General features: G+C 35.1%; 1 protein-coding gene across 4 annotated transcripts in view; it reads left to right on the top strand.

Moving 5' to 3' along the window:
* Positions 1 to 5,341: 5,341 nt before the first annotated feature.
* Positions 5,342 to 26,212, top strand: part of LOC123549328 (uncharacterized) — a 64,226-nt gene continuing 43,355 nt past the window's right edge. For 2 of the 4 annotated variants that reach the window (XM_045337334.2, XM_045337336.2), the window contains exons 1-4: positions 5,342 to 5,609; positions 6,793 to 6,971; positions 8,929 to 9,080; positions 11,464 to 11,824. In XM_045337334.2, coding sequence (XP_045193269.2) covers positions 8,997 to 9,080; positions 11,464 to 11,824 — 445 coding nt within the window. In that variant the 5' untranslated portion in view covers positions 5,342 to 5,609; positions 6,793 to 6,971; positions 8,929 to 8,996. Of the gene's footprint in view, positions 5,610 to 6,792; positions 6,972 to 8,928; positions 9,081 to 11,463; positions 11,825 to 18,044; positions 18,801 to 26,212 lie in introns of those variants that run through there. The other 2 variants (XM_045337337.2, XM_045337338.2) reach the window with 2 other exon arrangements.

Consider the following 26,212-nt stretch of genomic DNA (forward strand, 5'->3'; position numbering starts at 1 on the left):
GTAGGTCAAATAATAGAAAAACCTTGTGACCTCTCTAAAGGCCATATTTTTCATGGGATCTGTATGAAAGTTGGTCTGAATGTTCATCTTGATGATATCTAGGTCAAGTTCGAAACAGGGTCAAGTGCGGTCAAAAACTAGGTCAGTAGGTCTAAAAATAGAAAAACCTTGTGACCTTTCTAGAGGCCATATATTTCATAAGATCTTCATGAAAATTGGTCAGAACGTTCACCTTGATGATATCTAGGTTAAGTTCGAAACTGGGTTACGTGCCTTCAAAAACTAGGTCAGTAGGTCAAATAATAGAAAAACCTTGTGACCTCTCTAAAGGCCATATTTTTCATGGGATCTGTATGAAAGTTGGTCTGAAAGTTCATCTTGATGATATCTAGTTCAAGTTCGAAACTGGGTTACGTGCAATCAGAACTTAGGTCAGTGAGTCTAAAAATAGAAAAACCCTGTGACCTCTCTAGAGGCCAGATATTTCAGGAAATCTTCATGAAAATTGGTCAGAATGTTCACCTTGATGATATCTAGGTCAAGTTCGAAACTGGGTCACGTGCCGTCAAAAACTAGGTCAGTAGGTCAAATAATAGAAAAACCTTGTGACGTCTCTAGAGGCCATATTTTCCATGGGATCTGTATGAAAGTTGGTCTGAATGTTCATCTTGATGATATCTAGGTCAAGTTTGAAAGTGGGTCACGTGCCATCAAAAACTAGGTCAGTAGGTCTAAAAATAGAAAAACCTTGTGACCTCTCTAAAGGCCATATTTTTCAATGGATCTTCATGAAAGTTGGTCTGAATGTTTATCTTAATGATATCTAGGTCAAGTTCGTAACAGGGTCATGTGCGGTCAAAAACTAGGTCAGTAGGTCTAAAAATAGGAAAACCTTGTGACCTCTCTAGAGGCCATACTTTTCAATGGATCTTCATGAAAATTGGTCAGAATGTTTATCTTGATAATATCTAGTTCAAGTTTGAAACTGGGTTACATGCCGTCAAAAACTAGGTCATTAGGTCAAATAATAGAAAAACCTTGTGACCTCTATAATGGCCATATGTTACATGGGATCTGTATGAAAGTTGGTCTGAATGTCCATCTTGATGATATCTAGGTCAAATTCGAAACTGCGGTCGAAAACTAGGTCAGTAGGTCTAAAAATTGGAAAACTTATGACCTCTCTAGAGGCCATATTTTTCAATGGATCTTCATGAAAATTGGTCAGAACAGTCACCTTGATGATATCTAGGTCAAGTTTGAAACTGGGTCATGTGCGGTCAAAAACTAGGTCAGTAGGTCTAAAAATAGAAAAACCTTGTGACCTTTCTAGAGGCCATATATTTCATAAGATCTTCATGAAAATTGGTCAGAACGTTCACCTTGATGATATCTAGGTTAAGTTCGAAACTGGGTTACGTGCCTTCAAAAACTAGGTCAGTAGGTCAAATAATAGAAAAACCTTGTGACCTCTCTAAAGGCCATATTTTTCATGGGATCTGTATGAAAGTTGGTCTGAAATTTCATCTTGATGATATCTAGTTCAAGTTCGAAACTGGGTTACGTGCAATCAGAACTTAGGTCAGTGAGTCTAAAAATAGAAAAACCCTGTGACCTCTCTAGAGGCCAGATATTTCATGAAATCTTCATGAAAATTGGTCAGAATGTTCACCTTGATAGTATCTAGGTCAAGTTCGAAACTGGGTCACGTGCCGTCAAAAACTAGGTCAGTAGGTCAAATAATAGAAAAACCTTGTGACGTCTCTAGAGGCCATATTTTCCATGGGATCTGTATGAAAGTTGGTCTGAATGTTCATCTTGATGATATCTAGGTCAAGTTTGAAAGTGGGTCACGTGCCATCAAAAACTAGGTCAGTAGGTCTAAAAATAGAAAAACCTTGTGACCTCTCTAAAGGCCATATTTTTCAATGGATCTTCATGAAAGTTGGTCTGAATGTTTATCTTAATGATATCTAGGTCAAGTTCGTAACAGGGTCATGTGCGGTCAAAAACTAGGTCAGTAGGTCTAAAAATAGGAAAACCTTGTGACCTCTCTAGAGGCCATACTTGTGAATGGATCTCCATAAAAATTGGTCAGAATGTTCATCTTGATGATATCTAGGTCAAGTTCGAAACTGGGTCACGCGCCATCAAAAAGTAGGTCAGTAGGTCAAATAATGTAAAAACGTTGTGACCTCTCTAGAGGCCATATTTTTCATGGGATCTGTATGAAAGTTGGTCTGAATGTTTATCTTGATGATATCTAGGTCAAGTTTGAAACTGGGTCAACTGCGATCAAAAACTAGGTCAGTAGGTCTTGAAATAGAAAAACCTTGTGACCTCTCTAGAGGCCATACCCTTGAATGGAACTTCATGAAAATTGGTCAGAATGTTCACCTTGATGATATCTAGGTCAAGTTTGAAACTGGGTCACGTGCCTTAAAAAACTAGGTCAATAGGTCAAATAATAGAAAAACCTTGTGACCTCTCTAGAGACCATATATTTCAATGGATCTTCATGAAAATTGGTCAGAATTTTTATCTTGATAATATCTAGGTCAAGTTCGAAACTGGGTCACATGAGCTCAAAAACTAGGTCACTATATCAAATAATAGAAAAAACGACGTCATACTCAAAACTGAATCATGTGGGAAGAGGTTAGCGATTCAGAACCATCATGGTCCTCTTGTCTAAGGGTGTTGACAGCCGGCAGGACTATAATAAGGAATTTGAGATATGATCACCAACAAGTACTTGGCTATCAAAGGCACCTTTAAAAGTCCACGGTTTCGATTCCGAGATTTGTTTTCGAAGAAATGAGGCATCAGTAATTATCATTTTGGTAAATCGATTATTTTGTTCGAACATTTCTTCTGCTTTGCCCCTTGTGGTGTCGAACCTTTTAACCTATATATTTAGTTTGATTAACTTGCATTTTGTATGTATACACCAGGTTGGCTGACCTAATGTATGAGGAAATCGCAAGATACCTCAATGATATTTATTACTTAATGTTAGGTTTAACGTCGCACCGACACAATTTAAGGTCATATGGCGACTTTCCAGCTTTGATGGTGGAGGAAGACCCCAGGTGCCCCTCCGTGCATTATTTCATCACGAGCGGGCACCTTGGTAGAACCACCGACCTTCCGTAAGCCAGCTGGATGGCTTCCTCACATGAAGAATTCAACGCCCCGAGTGAGGCTCGAACCCACATTGATTTCAGCGACCTTAACCACTCGGCCACGGAGGCCCCTTATTACTTAATGTAGCAGGAACAGTTCACTTTTACAGTCTCTTAGATTTTCATAAGGAAATTGATCTTGTGTTTGTTCATTATTGACAATAACACAGTGGGACTGATTTTCACTAAACAAATATAAATTTATTTCAGCATCGACTATTCAGTCTGTAATATACGGTTGCGTCCTGGTGTCAAATCATAATGTGCTGTGAAACTATTTCCTAATTAGGAGTTACTAAGTTGTAATTTGGGAACAAAAAGTCGTAAAACCTAATTAGGACTTCGTAAAATCTAATTATGATGTTGTATCTCCTAATTGAGAGTTTGAAAAGTCCAATTTGGACTCAATGACGCCTTATTAGAATGTTGTATATCCAAATTAGGATTTAGTTTTTACCTTATTAGAACTTAGTAAGTACAATTAAGATTTAGTGTCTCCAAATGATGACTAAATAGCTTCTACTTATGAGTTAGGTTACATTTCTTCAGTTCATAAGCCGTTTCGAAATCACTAAATTAGTAAGTCCTAATTAGGTGATATTAAGTCCTAATTAAAAGTTACTAAATTCTAATTAAGAGTTAAAGTCCTAATTAGACTTTTCAAATTCCTAATAAGGAGATACTAAGTCCTAATTAGGCTTTTCGAGCTCCTAATAAGGAGTTAAGTTCAAATCGGGAGTTTCAAAGTCAGGCTTTTAAAACTCCTAAATGGGAGATACTATGTCCTAATAAGGCGTTACTAGTCCTAGTTAGGCTTTTCAAACTCGTAGTGACGACATTTTAACCTCTAATGAAAAAAGTATCTCCTGGTTAGAATATCGCTTTTTATGTATAAAAGATTATGATTTGGCACCAGGACGACGCTCCCGTTATAATGTGAGGAATCAATTCTTCGTTAAGAAAATAGGCAGTTGACACTGTCAATGTACAAGACCGCTGGGAGGTTTTATCACTAGTGTTCCGCAAATATTAGCATAGCTCCTAACACTTCACGACAACATATGATGCTTTTCTTAAGTGTTCCTGCTTTTGCTCCAGAATAAACACACGTAAGTAGAAAGAACGTAAAGGCGAGATTAAAATTCTTTTGATTTAAAAATAAATTCTAGACTACGGTCGATATTCCGTATGGAATAAAACATCTTACAACTTTGCTGAATTTTATAATGTAGTCCCGGCTATGCGTCAAACGTTGCTAAATTATATATGTATATTATGTATCATTGTATTATTCAATGTCGTGTCATTCATATTCTAAAATCGGCTATTGTTATTGTATATGTCGTTATTGTTATTGTATGTTCGATATTCTTATGGTAAATGTCATTATTGTTATTCTATATTTCGTTATTGTTATTGTATCTTTGATATTGTTATTCAATGTCGTGTCATTCATATTCTAAGTCTTACCATTGTTATTCTATATATCGTTATTCTTGTTGTATGTTGGACATTCTTAAGACTTAGAATATAAATGACACGTTAAGACACTGAGTAACAATATCAAAGATACAATAACAATAACGAAATATAGAATAATAATAATGACTTTACCATAAGAATGTCGAACATACAATAAGAATAACGACATATACAATAACAATGGTAAGACTTAGAATATGAATGATACGACATTGAATAACAATAACAGACATACAATATAATAAAATAGATTATACAATTTAGCAACGTTTGACATGCCATAACCGACAAGCCATTCAAGAAGTATTTTATTGCGTGACATCGGAAATTTATTTCAGAGTTTTATTTTTATTATTTGACTTAATAGCCCAGTAAACATTTGTTAAATATAGACCGGCCGTTTAGCATTATCTATGAACCGGTGACATGTAATCAAACAAACGTGTACGGATGAAATAGCTGTTCAAAAACGAAGACAGTTTTATTCGCTAATAACATTTCGTACTTAGCTTATACTAACAACACTTGAAGTAAACAGATAAAACATCTTTTTAATACGTCTGTAAATGTGATCTGTCATAGATGAAATTTATGCAAATCCTCACACATGTTTCTGCATCAAATACACAAGTCATCAACATGAAATCTTATCAAATGACAAACGTATAATGGAATATTGTTTACAACGACAGCTTGCTGCGTTAGTGTGATAACAGCTTTTGTGGGAATGATAAACAAGTTCTCTTTTCCATTGTTTCGACGCCTTTTTGTGATCAATAAATATGTGCGTCTTTCGAAAGATTTTTTTTTACAATATCACCGTTTGTCTAAATAAAACCCATTCAAGCTGAAACAATATGCGTGTCTGACGTTTTTACGTATTATTTGTAAACTTCTTCAAAGGATATTGATTGAAGTTTCTCATCACCAGCATATTAACAGGTGAGTACCTTTTATCAACCAAAGATAAACAGAAATACAACCGGAAAGATGAGAAATTTGAAGTCATTATTGAATGGCAACTGCCGGCTGCAGTTACCGTGCCGTTAATGGACCATGCCGGCGGAAACACACACAGTCACTGTAATATAAGCCTAGGTAAAGATGCATTGTGTTTATCGTCCACTTCAATATTTTATCAATCTTGAAATATATTTAAATTGGCTAATACATACACTGTGTATGTAGAGCATACACTGTGTCGACGTACGTTTGTGACTGAACGACATTACAAAATGGCGCTAAACAGCCACCACAGCTGCAGAGCTGTAACTACAGCTTGTAACAACTTTTTGTTACAAAACATTCCAGTGTTTTATTGGCATAACTCGTTCATATTGTGTTTTCCTTATATTATTCGTGGGTAGTATCTTAAACCTAACACATAATACTGTTTATAAATACAAAAGTATGTTTGCATGCATACTCTTAAAGGCACTGACCTCCAGATTTTGGCAAAAATACCTTTCTTCAAAATTGAAGACTGGTCATATTATGAACATTAGAGTATGAGATTTTGTTTCTAAACTATCTTAAAATGCCAAATAAAGAAAGAATGATGCCTGCGTCGGGAATCGAACCCAGACCGCCGCGGCAAAAAAAATAAAATCCGCTGTCTTTACCAATACCGCCACGGAGGTATAAGTGTAAAAAATATTAAAAATAACTACTTCTCATGTGCTTCCATAACATATCGTCTGTCAGTAATCAAGTTTCAAAGCTTTCTTAAGAAATATAGCAATAATTTCCTGATACCTATTTGTTTTTCTTTTCTTTTTGTTGTCGTACCATCTGGAGGCCAGTGCCTTTAAATAATCATTCTTATTATGCATAATGTATCTTTAAGTATTTGATTTCTTGTTAAAATTCCCTTTACATTCGCTAATAACACTATCCATTTTAAGACGACATTATAGCGTCAATATGATAATATTAATGGAGTTCTTTTTTAAAAGTATAATTAGGCTCGCATAGTCGTGACTTTTCACTTGGGAATATTAGATGAATATCTGTTTACAAATTAGTAGTAAAAGGAATTAATTAAGTTTCCAATACAGACACAAAAGGTCGCTTGTCTCTAAAATATACTGGATGAATCTGCTAATCGATAACTTCTCTTGAATAGAATTGCAGGTTTCCATGGAAACCGACCAGGTAACACACGTAAACTCTTCATTATGAAGTGAAAAAAAGACACAATGACACTAATGAAAACGTCGAACAGGGAGATGACAGTATGCTAGTGAGCATGATAAATAACCGCGGAATCGGAGGGATATGTCGTCTGCCCACAGGGTATAAAAGGTTAGTTTTTCCGCTTCATAAATTGATATTTTATGCTGAAAATTAGATTCATAAAGATATAAAATTTCTGAAGACAGATATATTATTGCGAAATTAGATATGAGGGTTTATTAAGCTAGACACCAAGTAGAAAAATGTTTGCACTAATAAGTTGGAAAAGGCAGAGGTTGTGTCACAGGTGTACGTTTTGAATGTTGATGAAATTAAATTTGTAGAGAAATTAGCGGAAGAAAGTAGTATAGAAGAACAGTGCAGGAATGTCACGTAATACGAAAGTTAGATAAACTTGTTCTATTGTGTAAAGTAATTTAGGCTTTGATGAAAATATATGAAACTAATTGAAACGAAATAAAGGGTTGTTCTATATAGAATCAATGGAGAAAATGTTGAAATGGTGAGTTTTTTCCCAGTGAGGCAGTCTGAATGGTGTTTTAGTTTATACTATACATGTTTATCATACATCATACATCATAGACTCAGTTGTGTTTGTTTTATTGACACAAACGGAAAACAGTACCGAGGTCTCGTGTGGAGGCGCGGACGTGACCATAGTGGACTTCGAACCCGTGACCAGTTAATGGTACTGTCCAAATTTAAAGACGAACAAGTTCACTTCAGAAATTAAGCAGGGCAAGGGTTAATCAGTGTTATAAATGTGTATGTTTACTGACCTCTTTCTACTTTATATACGTCTTTCAAAAGTGAATAAAATGTTACATTTTAAAAGTACCCACATATTAATTAAGAGCTTATTTCGTTACTGTTTCGGACATACAACAGTAGATTGCAAGCCTTTAAAACATAACAACTTCAAATGACATACTTTAAAATTTACTGTCCACGAGACTATTGTAAATGATCAAGAAATAAATGACGCTAGCGTCAAAGTTTCCGTAATTAAAGTAAGTAATAAACTGGTTAAATAACCAACGGTATATAGTTGCACATTATTCTTGTTATGAGTTGTAGTATGAATCAAATAATTTCTTCATTTAATATCTAGACTTTTAATTTCCGAAATCTATATATCTGATATCAAAAGCACATCTGAGTTTCTGCTTGCAGTAATATTCCAAAAGTTTATTATAAAATGATTAGTCCAAACCTTTCTCTAGCATCGTCCGTATATGGGTCTCGGAGTAATCGAATATAGTCCGGGTTGTGAAGAGGTCTTGGTTGCACCGTGGTCCTGGTTGCCCTTTGATTCGGGATTTGTTTGTTTGTTTGGGTTTAACGCCGTTTTTCAACAGTATTTCAGTTATGTTACGACGGACAGTTGACCTAACCAGTGTACATGGATTATGTCCATGGATTGTGTACCAGTACAAACCTGTTCTCCGCAAGTAAATGCCAACTTCTTCACATGAATCAGAGGCAGAGGACGAATGATTTCAGACACAATGTCTGTTATCAAATCGTCACTGAGAACACACGTCGCACCCGGGGATCGAACTCACGGCCCCGCGATCCGTAGATCTGCGCTCTCTCTATTGAGCTAAGCATGCGGGCTCCGTGCTTCGGGTTGTGTTCCTGATACCGAAGGGACCTTTTACGAAATATGTATTAACAAACAATTAAACAAAGTGATAAACTTCAATTTAGTACTGCGCTTACTGTGTATGCAAGGTGTTTGAAAAACAAAACAACGTACAAATCGCTGTAATGGAGTTAATTTCTCACGATTCCAATAGCACGATTGTATCGTGATTTCAAAAAATGACCTTCCCATATCAGATTGCTAATTCAAATGATAATATATAGTCATCATTTCTAGGGCGACCAATAAGAGAAATCTGTCAATTTCACTCTCAAAAGTTAGGCAACCTTTCCATTAAGAATGAATTCTGAAGTCCACGGAAGTATTTTTTTTTGTATTAAAACACAAGAACAGACAGACAAACAGTTTGTAACAACAGCATGAAAAGAAAAACTTATATTATTATGTCTAATATTGCAGAATACCGGTAGATCCATGTCGAAATTGTCGTGGCGAATACCACTTTCATCCACCATCAAACATAAGAAATGAGCAACGTTAAGCAATCTCCCAGCCGGAACAAAAACAGAAGCAACATGAGCGAAAAGGGACCCAAAACTCCTCTTATTCAGGTAAATATTAAATGGCATGGCTGAAATCATGTATGGCGTTGCGAATCAGCGAGTCAGATCAGACAGGTAAATATCATACATCCATACAATTCTTTCTTGTAACCTTTAAATCGTTGCCTAGAAAAAACAAAATGCGCTCATAATTATATGGTTAGTATTGACATAGATCGTACATTACTATATCTAACCATTTCATGTATACACTGTTGAGTCACATATGTAACTAGGACGCATACATAACTAGGAGAAATATGTAACTTGGACACATATATAACTAGCACGCATGTGTAAATAGGACACATATATAACTTAAACACACATATAACTTAAACACATATATAACAAGGGCACATCTATAACTAGAACACATATGGAACTAGGACACATATAGGCCTATAACTTAATCACATGTATAACTGGGACACATATAGAGCTAGGGCACATGATATTATGTAACTAGGACACATATGAAACTAGGAAACATATATATATATGACGCATATGTAACTAGGGCACATATGTTACCAAGGAGAGACGTATGCAACTAAAATGGCACATTAGCGACTGGTTACAAGATGATTCGACAGGGATATCTGCAGCATACGTCTTAGTTCTTAGAGTTCAGATTGGTTCCAAGTGGTTAAATATCTAAGCATCTGAACTATTAGATGACAGACCACAAGAAGACATTGATTGTTTTCATTCTTACACGGTCATTGAAATTGCTGGGATTCATTTATCCAAGTAGTATTAAACCAGAGGTCATTTGGCAGTTTGACGTCATAATTGACGTCATAATGAACCCTTGCCGGTCCGCGCGTCAACCATTGTTTATCGCAGATTCTAATATGCTTGACGCTGTTAAAACACACTTACGCTAGAATGACGTCACGTTAATGTATGGTGATGTCATGTTTTTGTTGCGACCAAGAAAGAGCGCTACTATATAATTTATCTACTGTTTTAGATTAAGGACATATTAGAATCGAAATAATTTATAGCAAAATCATGTTTTAACACTACTTATACACTCGGGCGGTAATACGTCGTACAAATAATTTTTCTCGTGCTGCGCCCTCGTAAAATTATTACCGCCCATCCTGCATAAATAGTGTTAAAACACTCTTTTGCTATAAATCATTTCTTAAATATACAGAAGTTGTTTTTGTTTTTGTTTAACTGGCAATCAAATCTAGCCATGTTAGAATGCTGAATAACAGAGATATCGTTAAAAATGTCTTGCTTGTATCAATAACCAAACTACCTTTGCCAAAATTTATATAGCCTTTTTTCAAGCAACTTCAGCTGCTTTCAGTTCTCATCGTTTTTTTTTTTTTTTTCAAACGTAGACGTTACACTAACAATTCACAACGTTCGTTTTCGAAGGCATATCTCTTCTTATAAATGATTTCATGCTTTCGCAAGTTTCAATTTAACCAAACTCGTTCTACTTATAATCTTTTTCAAATGATGCATTTCCCCCTAACAACAAAACAACTTTCGATATGCAATTAGAAATTCGTTCGAGTTATTGAAATATTCTATGTATTTAACATAAATATGACCATGATTCATTTCTCGTGTCACCTTTTTAGACTGAAATAATATCGCGTGTAAATACCCATGCAGTCCAGAGTGTCACATTCACAATGATAGTACTGATAGGAAATTTATACATGCGCTTAATTAAAATGAATTAAAGCATATTAAGGGATCCAAGTGCTACGGAAGGCCGGTGCGCTATACTATGCTAATTGCCAAATATATAACGCGAGATGCCAATTACTTAATGCTAAATGCTGCGTAAAATGCTACATGCCATATGCTTAATGCTAAATGCCAAAATCTTATGGTCAGATAGCTAATGCTTATTGCCAAATGATAAATGCGAGTCGTCAAATTCTTTAACTTTATGAGTGAATGACCCATATCTCTTAAACTAATGAATTTAACTTTTAATTATTTTAAAAACAATAGTGTTCTGCCAGTTTAATTGTAGCAATAACATTCTATCGGTGACGGGAACATTCGGCCAAAACTCTTTACTTTAACAGAAAAAAGTTATGTAACAAAAATCAATGACTTTATAAGGATGAGGATGCATTCATCCACTGATATATTTATTCTTAATTTTGAATAAGCCATTCGCAATAAGCATTTCTTTTGGCATATATTGTTTCGCATTTTGCAGTTTAAATAACAATCAGCATTTATCATTTGACAGATGCCGTTGTACAGTCTATATTTGACATGAAGCATTTAGCAGATATCATTTGCACTGATATTTTGGTATTTAGAATTTGCCATTTAGCATGGCGTACCGGCCTTCCATACTTTGCATATATGACAAGAACTGCTTTTTTACTTACTAATTGTTTACTAGGTGACAGAAGTGTTTCATCCAGACGATACAGACGTCGACAATATCATCAGCCCTCGTCGGCTACCTCGGTCGGACATCCCCACGATCGGTATTGACAACCTGTCCTTTGATCCCAGCGAGGATGTTGTACATCGAGTTCATGAAGACTATAATACACAACGGGAACTATGTGATATCCACACACCTCTACCAAATGTGCCATATGTATTCGCTTCAAATCGTAGGGGAAGCAACTCTAATGTGTTTGTATTTGATCCAGACTGTGTTAGTTTGTATTCCAGAAGAGGAAGTGGCGCATCGCGAAGAGGAAGTGCACCGACAGGGGCAGATAAATCAAGTTTGGCTGTCCCTACACTTAAACGTAAGTTTTGCAATCTTTTCAAAACCAGTGCCACTAGGCCTACCAAACTTTTAGAACAGCAGTTGTCTGTTGCTTAGTAGGCTTCGCTTTGCATTTTCGTATCAAAAGGCTAAAATAATTATTTTCAGCTTGTGCGTTTCAGCCAATAAGGACAGAACCTTTTCAACTAAGATGCTCCAAAATTAACCTTGCCGGTGATACCGTAGTCTGTGTTCAGACCCTATGTTGTTCAGGGAAGATGACTACTGGGCTATTCAGATTTTGTATAATTAAGTCCCTTTTCTTTAATCAAAACCAAGAAAGATCGGTCTGAATATATAAGGTTACATACTACTAATGCATGGACCTACATTTTGGACTACTTCACATGTAACACTGAGTAGTCACTTCCTGTTTGGTGTAATCAGTCCTATAAGAGTAATGAATGAAAAAACAAATAAATAAAAATGATTATCTAGTCGAAAGCCAGACTAGTGATACTGGTGCTCATCGTTTAATACCTTTGCACGTGGAATGCCAAATATTATAACTGTGTCACTTACACGTACTGAAAATTCTTCTCAACCACTTATCTAAAATAATTCATAAATTGTTTAAAATAAGGACACTTGTTGCAGAACGCGCATGTCGTTGCATTTACTGGAAATAATTTAACCTTGTTAGACACTCTAACTACTGCATTGTAGTACCTTAAGTTTTAATGATAGTTTTAGCAGAAAAAGTCACCACTCCCGTCTAATACCTGTCCTAATTTTCCCCCCAGTCATTTTGAACAAGATAACAGAGTGAACAACGAAATAAGAGAATAAAATGCATTTTTTATGCAAATGAACAGAAACATCTGGTTTAATTTGCTAATACATATGTGTGTGTGTGTGTGTGTGTGATGTAGTTTTTATCCAGGCACTACCTGTTTTGTTTAATACCACAATAAGTTGATCTATCATGTGTTTGACGTCGTAGAATGAAATAAAGCCATAACATGAATTTAGTAAAAACATAACAAATAATCAAAGCCTTCGATTGGTTCGTTGTCTAATTTATCACGGTTTAGAGTTCAGACGCGCAGAAATTGAACCACGAGGGCGTTAGTCCGAGTAGTCTAATATCCAAGCATCTGAACGATGAACCATTGTAAATTAGACGACAAACCACAAGAAGGCTTTGTTTGTTTTCATTCTTACATGGTCATTGAAATATTTTGATAAAAAAAATGCTGGGATTCATTTATGTGTGTAGTAATAATGAACCGAACGTCTTATATGAATATGACGTCATAATTGACGTCATATTGTTATCTTACCGATCCGCGCATCAATATAGATCTAATTAGTAAAGAAAGAAGAAATTTTGATGTCTTACATGTTATAAAAAGAATATTACACTTGACATGTGTCTTTCCACATTGAATTCATTAAACTCGTTGAATGATATTGATAAAATGCTCGACAGAGCCTCTAATTTATTATTCTATTCAACTCTTTTAATAAATTCAATATGAAAAGACACTTATCAGTGTGCCCAATCACGTGACCGCGTTACGTCATTTTGTTCCCGCTACAAGCTCGGAAATTAAAGTGGAAAGGTAAACAAAACTTGTATATCAGGGCGTAAGATTTTTATTCAGTATATTGTGTTAATATCGTGCACATGATTCCAAACCTTTTTGAAAGTGCTAGATCTGCCTCCGGTACTACGATTTCCCGACCAAAACCTTTTCGCTTTAACGCTATTCCTGTTCAACTACTTTCGACATTGTGCGCTCTGAGATGTTCTCATTGCAAGTCAATTGAACAGGAATAGCGTTGAAACGAGAAAGTTTTGGTGGGGAAATCGTGAATACCGGGGGTAGCACTTTTAAATAGGTTTCGAATCATGTGCATGATATTAACACAATATATTGAATAAAAAACTTACACCCTGATTTATAATTTTTGTTTACCTTTCCACTTTCACTTTCGAGCTCAAAATGACGTAGCGCGATCACGTGATTGGGCACACTGCAATTCTCTATTTACTGGTGAAGCAAGAACGTCGACTGGCAATTACTGGAAATACATGATACGTTTTGTGTTATCTCCCTTTTTCTGTTATTCGTATTCCAATTTCTCTTTCTTCCGCAACTGGCACATCTTTCATCCTATCTAACCATAGGCTTATCCCTTCAAACTATTAGAGGCTACATTGGAATTATTTTGTACCGTCCGTTGCTGCGGCCTTGTCCATAGTCCGCCCGTCCGTCCATTTCGAAAACTTGACTCAGTGGTGAAGATGGTAACGAGAGGAAACGACTCTATTTTGTACCTATTGGATCCAAAATAATGCTAGGTAGCAAAAAGATGGATGGAAAAACTTAAACATGTATTATACTCACTTTTGACTTAAATAATGTTAAGATAAGCTAAGCTTAGCTAAGCTGTAGACACTAACTGTAATTAGAAGCTGCATTCAATTAGATGTCATGTAATAACACTCATTTGTAAAAAAAAAAAAAAAAAAAACTGCCAGTTATTTAGTCATAGAACATTGCTTCTATGACTAACTATTTATAATAAATTCTATTATTTTATTTTGCTTATTTTAATTTGACTTTTTTTAATCTAACAAAATACTGTAAGTACGTATACGTTTACATAGTAAGTTATTAAAAAATATTTGGAACTTCTTTTTTAGCTCGGCTATTGAACTTTTTCTGCGAGACTTGAATCATTGCAAAAACAAGACAAGAAGGTTTTACATATTTAGCCGCACCATGAGAAAACCAACATAGAGCATTTGCGACCAGCATGGATCCAGACCAGCCTGTTGTTCGCTTTCAAAGCCTATTGCAATTAGAGAAACTGTTAGCGAACAACATCGATCTTGACCAGACTGCGCGGATGCGCAGGCTGGTCTGGATCCTTGCTGATCGCAAATGCACTATGTTGGTTTTCTCATGGTGCGGCTCATATATTGTTATCTCAAGAAACACTTTTATTCAGAATCCATTAGTTAAAAAACTGCATCTCTTTACTATGGTATGCAAAGGTTACAAAACTTGGGGAAAGTCACATGAAATCGAGGCACCCTGGCACTGTATAGTGTTCTCAACTTGTCAGTAACGCATGTATATAAAATGACTAAAATGTACGGCGTTGCATATTTAAGAATCTAAGTTCTTGATGTTTATATTCTTTAATTTGTCAGACAGTTTTCAGTATTATAGGGAACATGTTTGTACATTCGTCGCAAGTATCATTTTCCTACTCATAGGAAACGGAACTGACAGAGCAACGTGTTGTTTCCTGCGATTCTGATCAATAAAATCAACATCAGTAACGTGCTATTTGCTAAATGACAATTGTTGATTCAATTATAGATGCTATTTGCATCACGAATCATTTCAGGAAGTTAGAAAGAAAATTTATTTTTGCGTAAGTCAGACCGATGATGGTCTGATCACGTGAAATATTTATAGTAAAAAGAAATTTTAGAAGGTTCTTAGAGAAAAAAATGATTATCAGAGAATGTTAAAATTATTATGGAACATATAAAAGTCAAGAATTTTGTCCAAAAAGAAGTGCATGTGACATTGATTTAAAATAGACCCCATTAAATGGAAAATTAAATGTAAAAAAATAAACAAAAAGTACAATATATCATCACCAGCACATCAAATCTGTATGTTATTGGATCACAGCATAGAATACCTTGATATTCCCCCAAATTATCTAAATATTGATATTTTGTAAATGTACTTGAAATAAAAAAAATCGTACGCTTTAAAGTTTTATGTATAAAGAAAAGAAGTTCTTGTTAGGAGGGTTATAACATTATGTTTGTGTATTTTCACTGTTTTCCAGCTACATGTATTTCGGTCGATTTATAGATAGAGTACAAAGGATATTTTGGTATTTTCTATCACTTGAATCTGAAATTGTGTTTGGCCAGTTTTGATGTTCATTTGTTTTCTGATAATTTGGCAACCCCCTTATATTCAAGGCAGCTGGGAGGCAACCGGGTCGAGAAACAAATTGATCTTGCCCCCCCCCCCCCCCCCCGCCCTACAACTTTAACAGCTGATGTTTCTATCACGTTCGTTTGTAATGAAACACATTACAGTTAATACTTATGATTTCATGGTAGCAAACGATTTTCAGAGAATTATAAAGTCGCTGTGGAGGGAAAAACACGTGTCATTAAATTTATTTTACTTCAACATACTTTTTCGCAATTAGGTTCAAGGCAACAGGAACGATAACCTAATGCTATTTGAATGCTATTGCCTTATGCATGAAACCTATACTACGCTATAATTATATTGATATGAATTCCAGTTATACATAACATTTTGATGATTAATTATTATTAGATTACCCGTTTCCTTGGAAATGCAATCTTTAAATTGCAATCGTCATTATTTCGCGTTTAGTTATACTTTCCTTTACGCGAAAACAACATATGCATAAATAAATAATTTGAAAAAGAAGCTGAATATTGTTTAGGAGAAAAAGAAATAATTAAATGGCGTTTCTTTAAACAAAAACTAGAAATAAAACAGATAGTTTAAATTGGCAAGTAAGGTTTATCAAATATTATTTGTATTCGCGTAAAATCTTTAAGGTTTGCATCATTTTTTTTAGAAAATATATAAATCGAAACATTTTTTTTTTTGGAAAGGTTTTTGGAATATGTTAAAACACCATTTTATGTGGTTAAGTGGGTACTATCATCCCCTAAGGGCATGAAGTTATTTTTAAGACAGTTTATAAAAAGTCTGTGGAACTGTTCTCTCAAGCAAGGAATCATGTATAAAATACAATAAAACTGCAGGGTGTCACCCTTAATTGTAAACCTTGGCCAAAAGTTAAAGATTGGTGAGATACTTAATTCCCTTCAGTGACCAATAACTTTTTTTTGTAGCCATAAGCCTTATGGGCAATGATATGTTTTATGTGACCTTATAACGTAAACAGGGATAAACAGGCGAAATAATGTTTAAAAAGCTAAAATCCTTCTCATCATCGTAGTAATGATGTTTACATTCTTAGTTATAAATACTATTTTTACTTTGACATCACGAGTGTTTTACTAAATGCCAGGTTAGGAAAACACCTGAAAAAAATAAAAAGGAACCTATGAAATATCATATTCAAACCTTCCTTTTCAATTTTATTCATATTAGCAAAGTCAATGTCAATGGCTGCTAATTAGAATCTGAGAATGGACCATTTTGTCACAGGTTTAAATCAAGTTTAATTTGATTTAACACCATTTTTGTGTTTCCTTCAATTAGATTATTAAGCAGTTTAAATAAATCAACGATTTATTTTTTGGAAAAATACCAAATTATTTTCAAGTTTCAAAGAATACGCATCTTAAACAGAAACACTGCTATTCGCAAAAATACAAAATACAAAAATTTGTTTTATCCTTCTGTCGTCACTTACACGTCAGACTGTCCATGAAAATAAATGGAAAATATTCAGTATCTAAACTACTCTTCTCGCAAGTATTATTTGAAACACACAGCAAACATTTCATGTAAAATTGAAAGCTGTGTAAAATATATAGTGTTTTGTTTGATCCTGCATGTCTTTCAATATAGAACCACTTAGTAATATCTCTGAATCAGCAATCATCATTACATAAAAGAAAATAACACAGGCCAATGTATCTGAAATCATAGTGTAGTGGTTGTATATTAAATTTCAGTGATGAAATAAGCTAGCTCATGACATCGTGTTTTTGAGTATAATGTATTCACTCTTTGTTTGCCAAAGTCAATTGTTTCGATTCATTTTACTAGTACGTGTAGAACAAGAATTTAATATGACACGAACAAGAACGATGGTAAGACACATTTTAGATAGCAAAACGCGGGATGATGAAAAATCAAACGTCATATCGAAATAATAAAAAGGCAAAACTATGAGGATGAAATTAAGAAATAATTTTGAGTTTTTACCATTATAGTATTTTTTTCATTATATGTTTATCTTAAAGAAATGTGATCAAATTAGATCACTATATTTTCTACATAAAGGCGCAATGACTTTCTTGTTAAGATATTAGCGTTATCTGTCAAGAGAAAATAAGAATCTATTTCCAGCTGACTTCTTGAGCACATTTTACAAAAGCGAGAAACAAATATTGTACTATAGCTTAGCCTTAGAAAGATATCATTTCTGAAAACACAGTGTCTATTGATTGGAACGTGGCTTCTCCCAGGACGATTGTTCAGGGAATTACTTAAGATAAAATGGCTCCTGAGATTTGCGATGGGAAAATTCAATCTTTGTTCAAACGATTTTCCGGCTGTGTTGAAACAGATATGTTTTTATTTCGTATAGTACTGTTTAAGTGTTGAGGATCTCTGGTAGACGTGTTCGTTTTCATAGCTTACGGATATATACAATAAACGTGAAACCAATTGCCTTCGTCGTGATTTGACAATCCTCGGACTTACTTGTGTCTTAGAATACCAAAATATTAGAATATATATCACCCTCTGTACGGATCAGGATGTCTTTGATTTATACGCCAACTAATACGAGGACAATCGAAATATGTTAATAAGCTGAAGCATCTAGGCATACAAATTACTCTGAGTTCAGCTAAGTGACTGGTGCGATTTCTGTTGTCAATTCGTGTCAAGTATAGAAGAAGATAAATGACAAGAATATTGAACTGATGTAGACGCTTGATAAATTCATCGTCAGTGTGTTCAGGAGCTTGGATTGATCACGGCCAGAGAACCGCTTCGCTAAAGTGATATATTTTTGAGTCCAAAACCTGGAGGTTCCGGCAAAGGGACCTCCAATGATTTGGGCGACTCTCATGAAGGCCTTTTGGCGAAGCGATTCTAAGAAAAAGCAGTATCGGTCCATTAGCATGGTCGCGTCGGCACGGCACTCTGAAGATGATGACACTGATGAAGTTATCTCTCTGCACGAGCTCGAGGCTGTTAAACAGCCGCTGTTGTCACCAGAAACCGGTATGTTTTTGGTTTGTGTTATGTTGTTTTGGAGTGTTGGTGTTTGGCCTTTGACTAATGTGTTAACATGCTTCGCATATGGTAGTACGAAAGGTACAAGTATACATGTTGCCCAGTTTTAGTCAGAAATGATTGTATATTTGCTTCGAAACGTTTCAAGATGACAAGGGTGTTTATAGATCAACAATGACATGTTGATATTTTCTTTAACTGTCTTAGTAAAATAACGTCACGTGCTATTTAGTGTGTCTACGTGACATATTTCTTGGCGGATATTGAACCCTAAATAAGTGATCTTCACAAAGCATCACCCGTCTTGTGCTAACAGTACTTCAGTATGTCTGGTGAACTTATTGATTCTTACAGACGAGTTATTTTGTTATCGGTAGAGACATCATCTCTATAGATCAATAATAATCCATTCTTTTATTCAAATCAAAATGGTATATTGAATATTGAAGGATCCCTCTGATTGTAAAATATGACCAGTGTCGGAGACTATATGACTGTGCCTCGTCCGTCAGCCGGTTCCATTTATGTAAGCCAAATATCTTTCCAATGGATTAGTAAATATCAAACCGTTTCACCGTTGTCACAATTTTAGTTCGACAGACTGATCGACCGATTGACACAGAAAGATACGCCGGCCTTTTCACCCACTGTAAGCAATATACAAAGATATGTCAGTAATTATACTGTAATATAATTTGGAATAATATGTACGGGATATAATTCGAAATGCCGCAGTTAACTATAAACAATTTCACCGTTGCCACGCTTTTAGTTCGACAGACCGATCGACCGACTGACACACAGAAAGATACGTCGGCATTTTCACCCACTGTAAGCAATATACAAAGATATGTCAATAAAAGTTGGAATAATATGTCCGGGATATAATTCGAAATGCTTAACTATAAAAAGTTATTTTCTTTATACATGAACACCTTCTACAGCGTATCATTCCAAAATATACCGCGGACATTTTATTTCTAATTGTGTTAACCACATATGAGCCGCACCATGAGAAAACCAACATAGTACATTTCCGACCAGCATGGATCCAGACCAGCCTGCACGTCCCAACAGTTTGGTCAGGATCCATGCTTTTCGCTAACGGTTTCTCTAATTGCAATAGGGTTTGAAAGTGAACAGCATGGATCCTGACCAGACTGCGCGGATGCGCAGGCTGGTCTGGATCCATGCTGGTCGCAAACGCACTCTGTTGGTTTTCTCATGGCGCGGCTCATATATATTACAAGGATAAATTTGTACATAAGGTATAATTTGACTGTGCTTTGTTTCTTTTGTTCTGCGCGTACTGAATGTTTTCGAACTTATGTCATACAGACGTACAATTGAAATTGAAACGATTTCAAAAGGAACTAGCGAAGATGAAACACAATGATTTGTTGATATTGTACTTCAGTAAAAAAAAATATTTTGTTTACGTTGCACTTGGTCAAAAATAGTTGGAGAATTTGTTTGTTGAGGACACATTAAGGCACGATCAAGTCAATATACACACACACATTTTTTTTTTAATTCTACCACCATAAATAGTGTTTTAGTATTGTAAAAGCATCATTTTCAATATTTTTAACTCATATAGCACATATTTAGCCCACCAGCTATGCATTTCGACAATTAGGGGGATGTTCTGAGGGTGGGGATCCCATGACATAGGCAAATAGGAAATGGGGGCATTTTTTCCCCATAAAATAATACAAAAATGGCCTTGTAGATCATTCCTAATGACAAAATGTGTTAAATCATGCAAAAAATGATAAAAACAGATGTATTTTACGTTCTTTGTTATTTAGTGACAAATTGTAAATTTTGGCTCATTTTGTGCGTGAAGGATGTGCAAGTTCAGCAGCTCACATACAGACTTCTTATCATGCTACTAAAAACATTTTTATCTGGTTTAATTTGTTAAAGTCCATTAAAGTCAGAATAGCTTTTGGTTCAGATATTAACCATTATCTGATTCTGTCTTTGCGACCAATGTAAATCATGATCCGTGCAGTCTGGTCATGATCTGCACTGTTCGCCTTTCAGTCAGTATCTTTTTGATAGTTAATAGTACTGTCTGAATTGAAAGATGGACAAGTTCATTATAGAAATATGGGAGGGTAAGGGTTAATATTATTCTGTTGTGCGGCGTTTTTAATGTTTTGTTTTAATTCAGCACCAATGTCAATCCAGTATGTAATTCATTCTGAACGGAAAGGAATTAACATGTACTTCTGAACTGTTATCTTCACACAACAGAATCCTCTTGACAGAAGTAGATTCATGACCGTGATTATAAAGCGATATTTGAAGTTCAGTCAAACACAACAGTTTCGTAAGGGCATACCCAGTTCAGTGTTTGTTCAACTTCCGATGTATTCCCAGAATCATTTCCGTTTACAAAAGCATCGGTCGGCATAATATAATAGGTTTTGATTTTATCCATTCTAGACTGAAATTCATTTGTTTGATTGTTTTTACTTTACTGGACTTGATGGGATCACCCTAAATATTTATTCAGTAAGTTTTCAACATTTTTTTTGTTTTTGTTACAGACCTGTACATATTGTTAGTCTTTCAGTACGAGATCATTGTATTGTAACAGACACAGAAACTGATCAGTATTTTGTTTAAATCACATTAAAACACAGTGTGATACAAATGTGACATTGACTAGTATATATATATGTCAATATAATATGAAATATGGAAATATAGATCGTAAGTTTTGTTTTTTAAATTTTCTAAAGATCATTTAAATAAAGAAAACGGAATCAAAATATATTGTAAACTGTTCTACTTACTTGTCACATCTTAAAAATAAAAAAATAAAAATCTGAAGCAGTTTCTTTAAGGATAAACCAAACACATATGGATAAATCCTAACTGTTTCGTCGTGGAAAAAGCTACGATTTCGTGTCTAAAAGCGTTTTCATTTTCCACCCAGTTGACCGTATGATTACAAAGGAAGTAAACTAATAGATATCTCTACTTGTAAATACTTGCTTAAGAGTTAGGTCGATGTTTCGGAGAAAAGAAGTTTGAACATCACCAAATCATAGAAAGAAAGCATTGTTTCACATGAAACATTTTGGTTATTTGATGGACTTAGAATCAATAATTGAGCGACGCCATGAGAAAACCAACATAGTGGGTTTTCGACCAGCATGGATCCAGACCAGCCTGCGCATCCTAGCAGTCTGGTCAGGATCCATTTTGTTCGCTTTCAAAGCCTATTGGAATTAGAGAAACTGTTAGCGAACAGCAAACCCACTATGTTGGTTTTCTCATGGCGCGGCTCAATTAGACTTTATCCAATGTCTTTCAGTCTTTGAAAATTTTAAGGCCTCTCTATATATTTTTGTAATATGTTCTTTACATTTAAATGTATAACTTAAATACTTAACTATATTTATTCCAGATACAACATTTATATTCATTTATTATAATCAATTAATCCTGCATCCACGTTCTCCGCCAGCAGGATTTGATAATTTGCGAGTATAGAAATCCTTCGGATGGGGTTATTGCTGATAACTTAATAACTGAAATCCATTTATTATGTTTTTGCAATATATGGCATAAAAGGTTAGATCCCCACCTTTGATGATGCATATTAACTGTTAATATTTGTCTTCTCTTGATAAAACTAGTCACCTATCACATATTGTGTATGATGCTGTAACAGAACCATTTATTGTTTACTGTGTTTTCAAATTCGTCATTTACATATTAAGTTAAATGACAGATTTCAATCAAAGATGTGTGTTGGTTTTTAATTTACTACACCATCAAACGGAGCTCATAAAGTGAGTGTAAGATATATACCTTGGTTATATGGAGCTGATGATACGGAGCTTGCATAAATCTGCTTACTGTTTTATAGATATGCTTTAGTAAGAATCTGGGATTTTGGAGCTTTGAAATTTGACTAAGCACAACAGATAATTCCCTTCTTCTGTGTGGAACACTTAATATGTTCTGGGACAAACCCGAAAGCGTCATTTTTGTTATCACTTGTTATAATTATTATTGATTTACGTATTAACATTCAGAACTAAAAGAAACCATTTAAATGTTCTCGATGTGTTTTTATGTGTTATATGTGACTTTTAAGACGCTCGCTACAGTTCCGTATTTTTTTTCTCAATGATAGATTTTGATACAATAATTTGCGCATTTTTGCCGTACGCGACATTAGATAATCACTTCCGGGCATGCGCAGAAGACCGCTCTAACTCTGCAATGAGCTACATCGATTAGAAACATAACCAAATCGGCACGGTGTTGGGGTAAATATCGATCCGTCCGAAAAAACTATCGCGAGCGCCTTTAATTACGTGTTTTTATTAACAATATAAGAAAATCCCAGTAAGTATTTTTCAGTATGCTTATGTATATCTGCTGTGCACAATCTGTCTTATCTCGTTACATGTTGATAAAAAAAACAAGAATCATTAATGAGCAACCAGAACAGCCAGAGTAGCCAGAAACCAACCCTAACCCTAACCTGGCTACTCTGGCTGCTCTTGCTAAGTTCATGGGAAAAAATCATTATATCTCCAGATACAAAAACTGTTTAAGTGTTGAGGATCTATAGGAAAAAATCATTATATCTCCAGATACAAAAATATGTGAGCTATATTCGAGCTACGCCTGTCTGTCGGTAGGTCCGTCCGTCGGTCCACCCACCGTGCTACCAACATTTATTAACCTCGGCAAGGTATCGTACAGAGCGCACAGTACGTTTCACTAGGCCCAAGGTCAAGATCTCATTTGGAGATTAAAGATCAACTAGCTTAAATTCGTTTTCGTTCTATCTCTCAATTATCATTGTGAATCTTAAAAAGCTAGCATCAGAGGTTATCCTTATCAAGATGGTATGCAGAGTGCAAAACGCGGGTTCAATTTCAAGGTCACACCTCGAAGTCAAAGGTCAAGCAGCTTAACTTAAAGTTTGTTCCATGTTTTCTAAACTACTTGGAAGCTTTTCTTTAAAAAAAACATCAATCGTTACCTCACTAAGATGCAGGTCACTATAGGTCCAAGGTCAAGGTCAGACTTTGAGGTAGAAGGTTATAAAACTTAATTTGATGTCCCCTCCGTATCGTTCTGTAGAAACTTTTCATAAATATAGCATCGACTTTTTTGCTTCATAAAAACGAAGTGCAGAGCGCACATTTAGGACGTCAGTGTCACACTTGAAGGCCAAGTTTAAAATAGCTTTATTATTTGCTTGAATGATTTTCATAAAATTTGCATTTCATACCTCATCGTGACGACATACAGAGCACATGATCATGGTAACTAAGTTCTATATCAAAGTCAAACTTAGAGGTCAAAGATCAAATAACCTTAATTCGTGTCCACTCCGTATCTTTAACGCCACTATAAGGAAATGTATACAATGAGGATACATTGTTAACCCCATCATGATAATTTGTTTAGTGTGCAACCCGAGTAATTGGGTATAAAGTGAAGGTCACACTTGAAGGTCAAAGGTCATCATCGCAACAGGCTATAATTATATTCCGTGTAACGAAGCTGTGTAAGTGAGCATTAATCATATTTAGTGAGAGCTCTAGTTTAATATATTTGTCATCAAGATACTTTCCGAATTTAAATTCCAGAAAATATGAAAGTAAAACAACAGCGCAGCATATGTATAATAAATCAATTTAAGACTCTAAAATTATAAAATGGCTGTTCTTTGAAGGAAACTGATATTAAACCTGGTGGTGCTTCAGCTTATTAACATATTTCGATTGTCCTCGTATTAGAAACACTTATTCACAGAACATAAAAGATATATTTTTTGTATCATACTGTCATCATTTATACCAGGCCATCAGGTGTGGCTTCATAGAAAACCTATCTATAATAATACACGACAAATATTCATTACCTAAATCACACATGAGACACTGTAATATTTCTGAGATTAATTGAAATACGTAAAAATAGTTCAGGCAATATTAATACCTGAGTACTTGTTTGAAGTGGTTCGTTTTATTTTGTATGTCGCTTAAAATAGAACCCACTTAATCATATATCTGCTTCTGCAATCACCATTAATTCTGAAAAGAGACTGACTTAGGCCAATGTATTCTAAATATACGTGTTGATGCACCATGTAATACTTCCTTGGAAAATATTTCCACGTTAGGTTTACTAACGAAGATGCAAAACTTCCATATAACAATGGCTAAATTGTCTTACTATTACAATTCTATTTTTAGGTAAAATATCGTCAACTGGCAGAGCACCGCGTATACTGCTCTTTTTAAATGCTGATCGAGTAGATACGATATCGTTTCTTCTAGATTGTGACCAGACCCCATGTGTTATTTTTATTACTAATTACCGCCTCGGTTTCGTCAATTCAGTTTCATGTGTACATTTATCAAATGAAAATAATAACGACTTCATATAACAAGATTATTATATACCTATATAAATTCTGTAAACAAATCGTCTTGTATTTCACAATTAGATATGAACAGACAGAAAAAAATCCGTATTGTACCTTACCGTATTGTATGCTGCCGGACTACTTTCATTAATATGCATGATCTCACACAGTTAGCACATTAAAACTTCACTTAGTTCCATTTTGATATCAATAAACATTGAAGATTTCGTTCAATAACAAAACAACAAACAAAAAGGTAGAGGTATATAATAAAAGGGTCATTGTAACAGTAGCTAGACCTGGGATTTTGTTTTCGGCTCTAGTGGTTTTTGCAAGGTGTGATCACACTCGGCGCTTGCGCGCCTCGTGAGATCCGATCTGGCAAAAATCTACCCGAGTCGAATACAGCATCCCAGTTCGAGCTGTTGTTGTAATAACCCTATTATATAATACCATCTTGTAATCAGTGCATTACAAATTGTTTTGGGTTAATTGTTGTCACTCGACTATGTTGATTACAGTCTGTAACAGGTGATTTCATAAAAGTGATAAGCGTTTAAATTGCGTATAATCAATATTTTCTAAACAAAAACAAAACAACAACAAACCATATGCTTAGGTATTCAAGAAACTAATAAAACAATTATTAAGGTAGTGGACCCGTATTGACACTCGGCAATTTCCGCGCGATTACGTGTTCTCGTGAGGCAATTCGGAACTCTTCGGACGTAGAGTAGCTCAGCACGTACATGGCGTTCCGTGAAAACAAGAGAATGCCGAAGTTGCAAAAGGAGAATGCGTAATTTCCCAGAATTGTTGTGACGTGTCCATTACCTTAATATGAGCCGTGCCATGAGAAAACCAACAGTGGCTTTGCGACCAGCATGGATCCAGACCAGCCTGCGCACTCGCGCAGTCTGGCCAGGATCCATGCTGTTCGCTTTCAAAGCCTATTGGAATTAGAGAAACTGTTAGCGAACAGCAT

This window comes from Mercenaria mercenaria, chromosome 6 (assembly GCF_021730395.1).
Source record: "Mercenaria mercenaria strain notata chromosome 6, MADL_Memer_1, whole genome shotgun sequence".
Taxonomy (NCBI): Eukaryota; Metazoa; Mollusca; class Bivalvia; order Venerida; family Veneridae; genus Mercenaria; species Mercenaria mercenaria.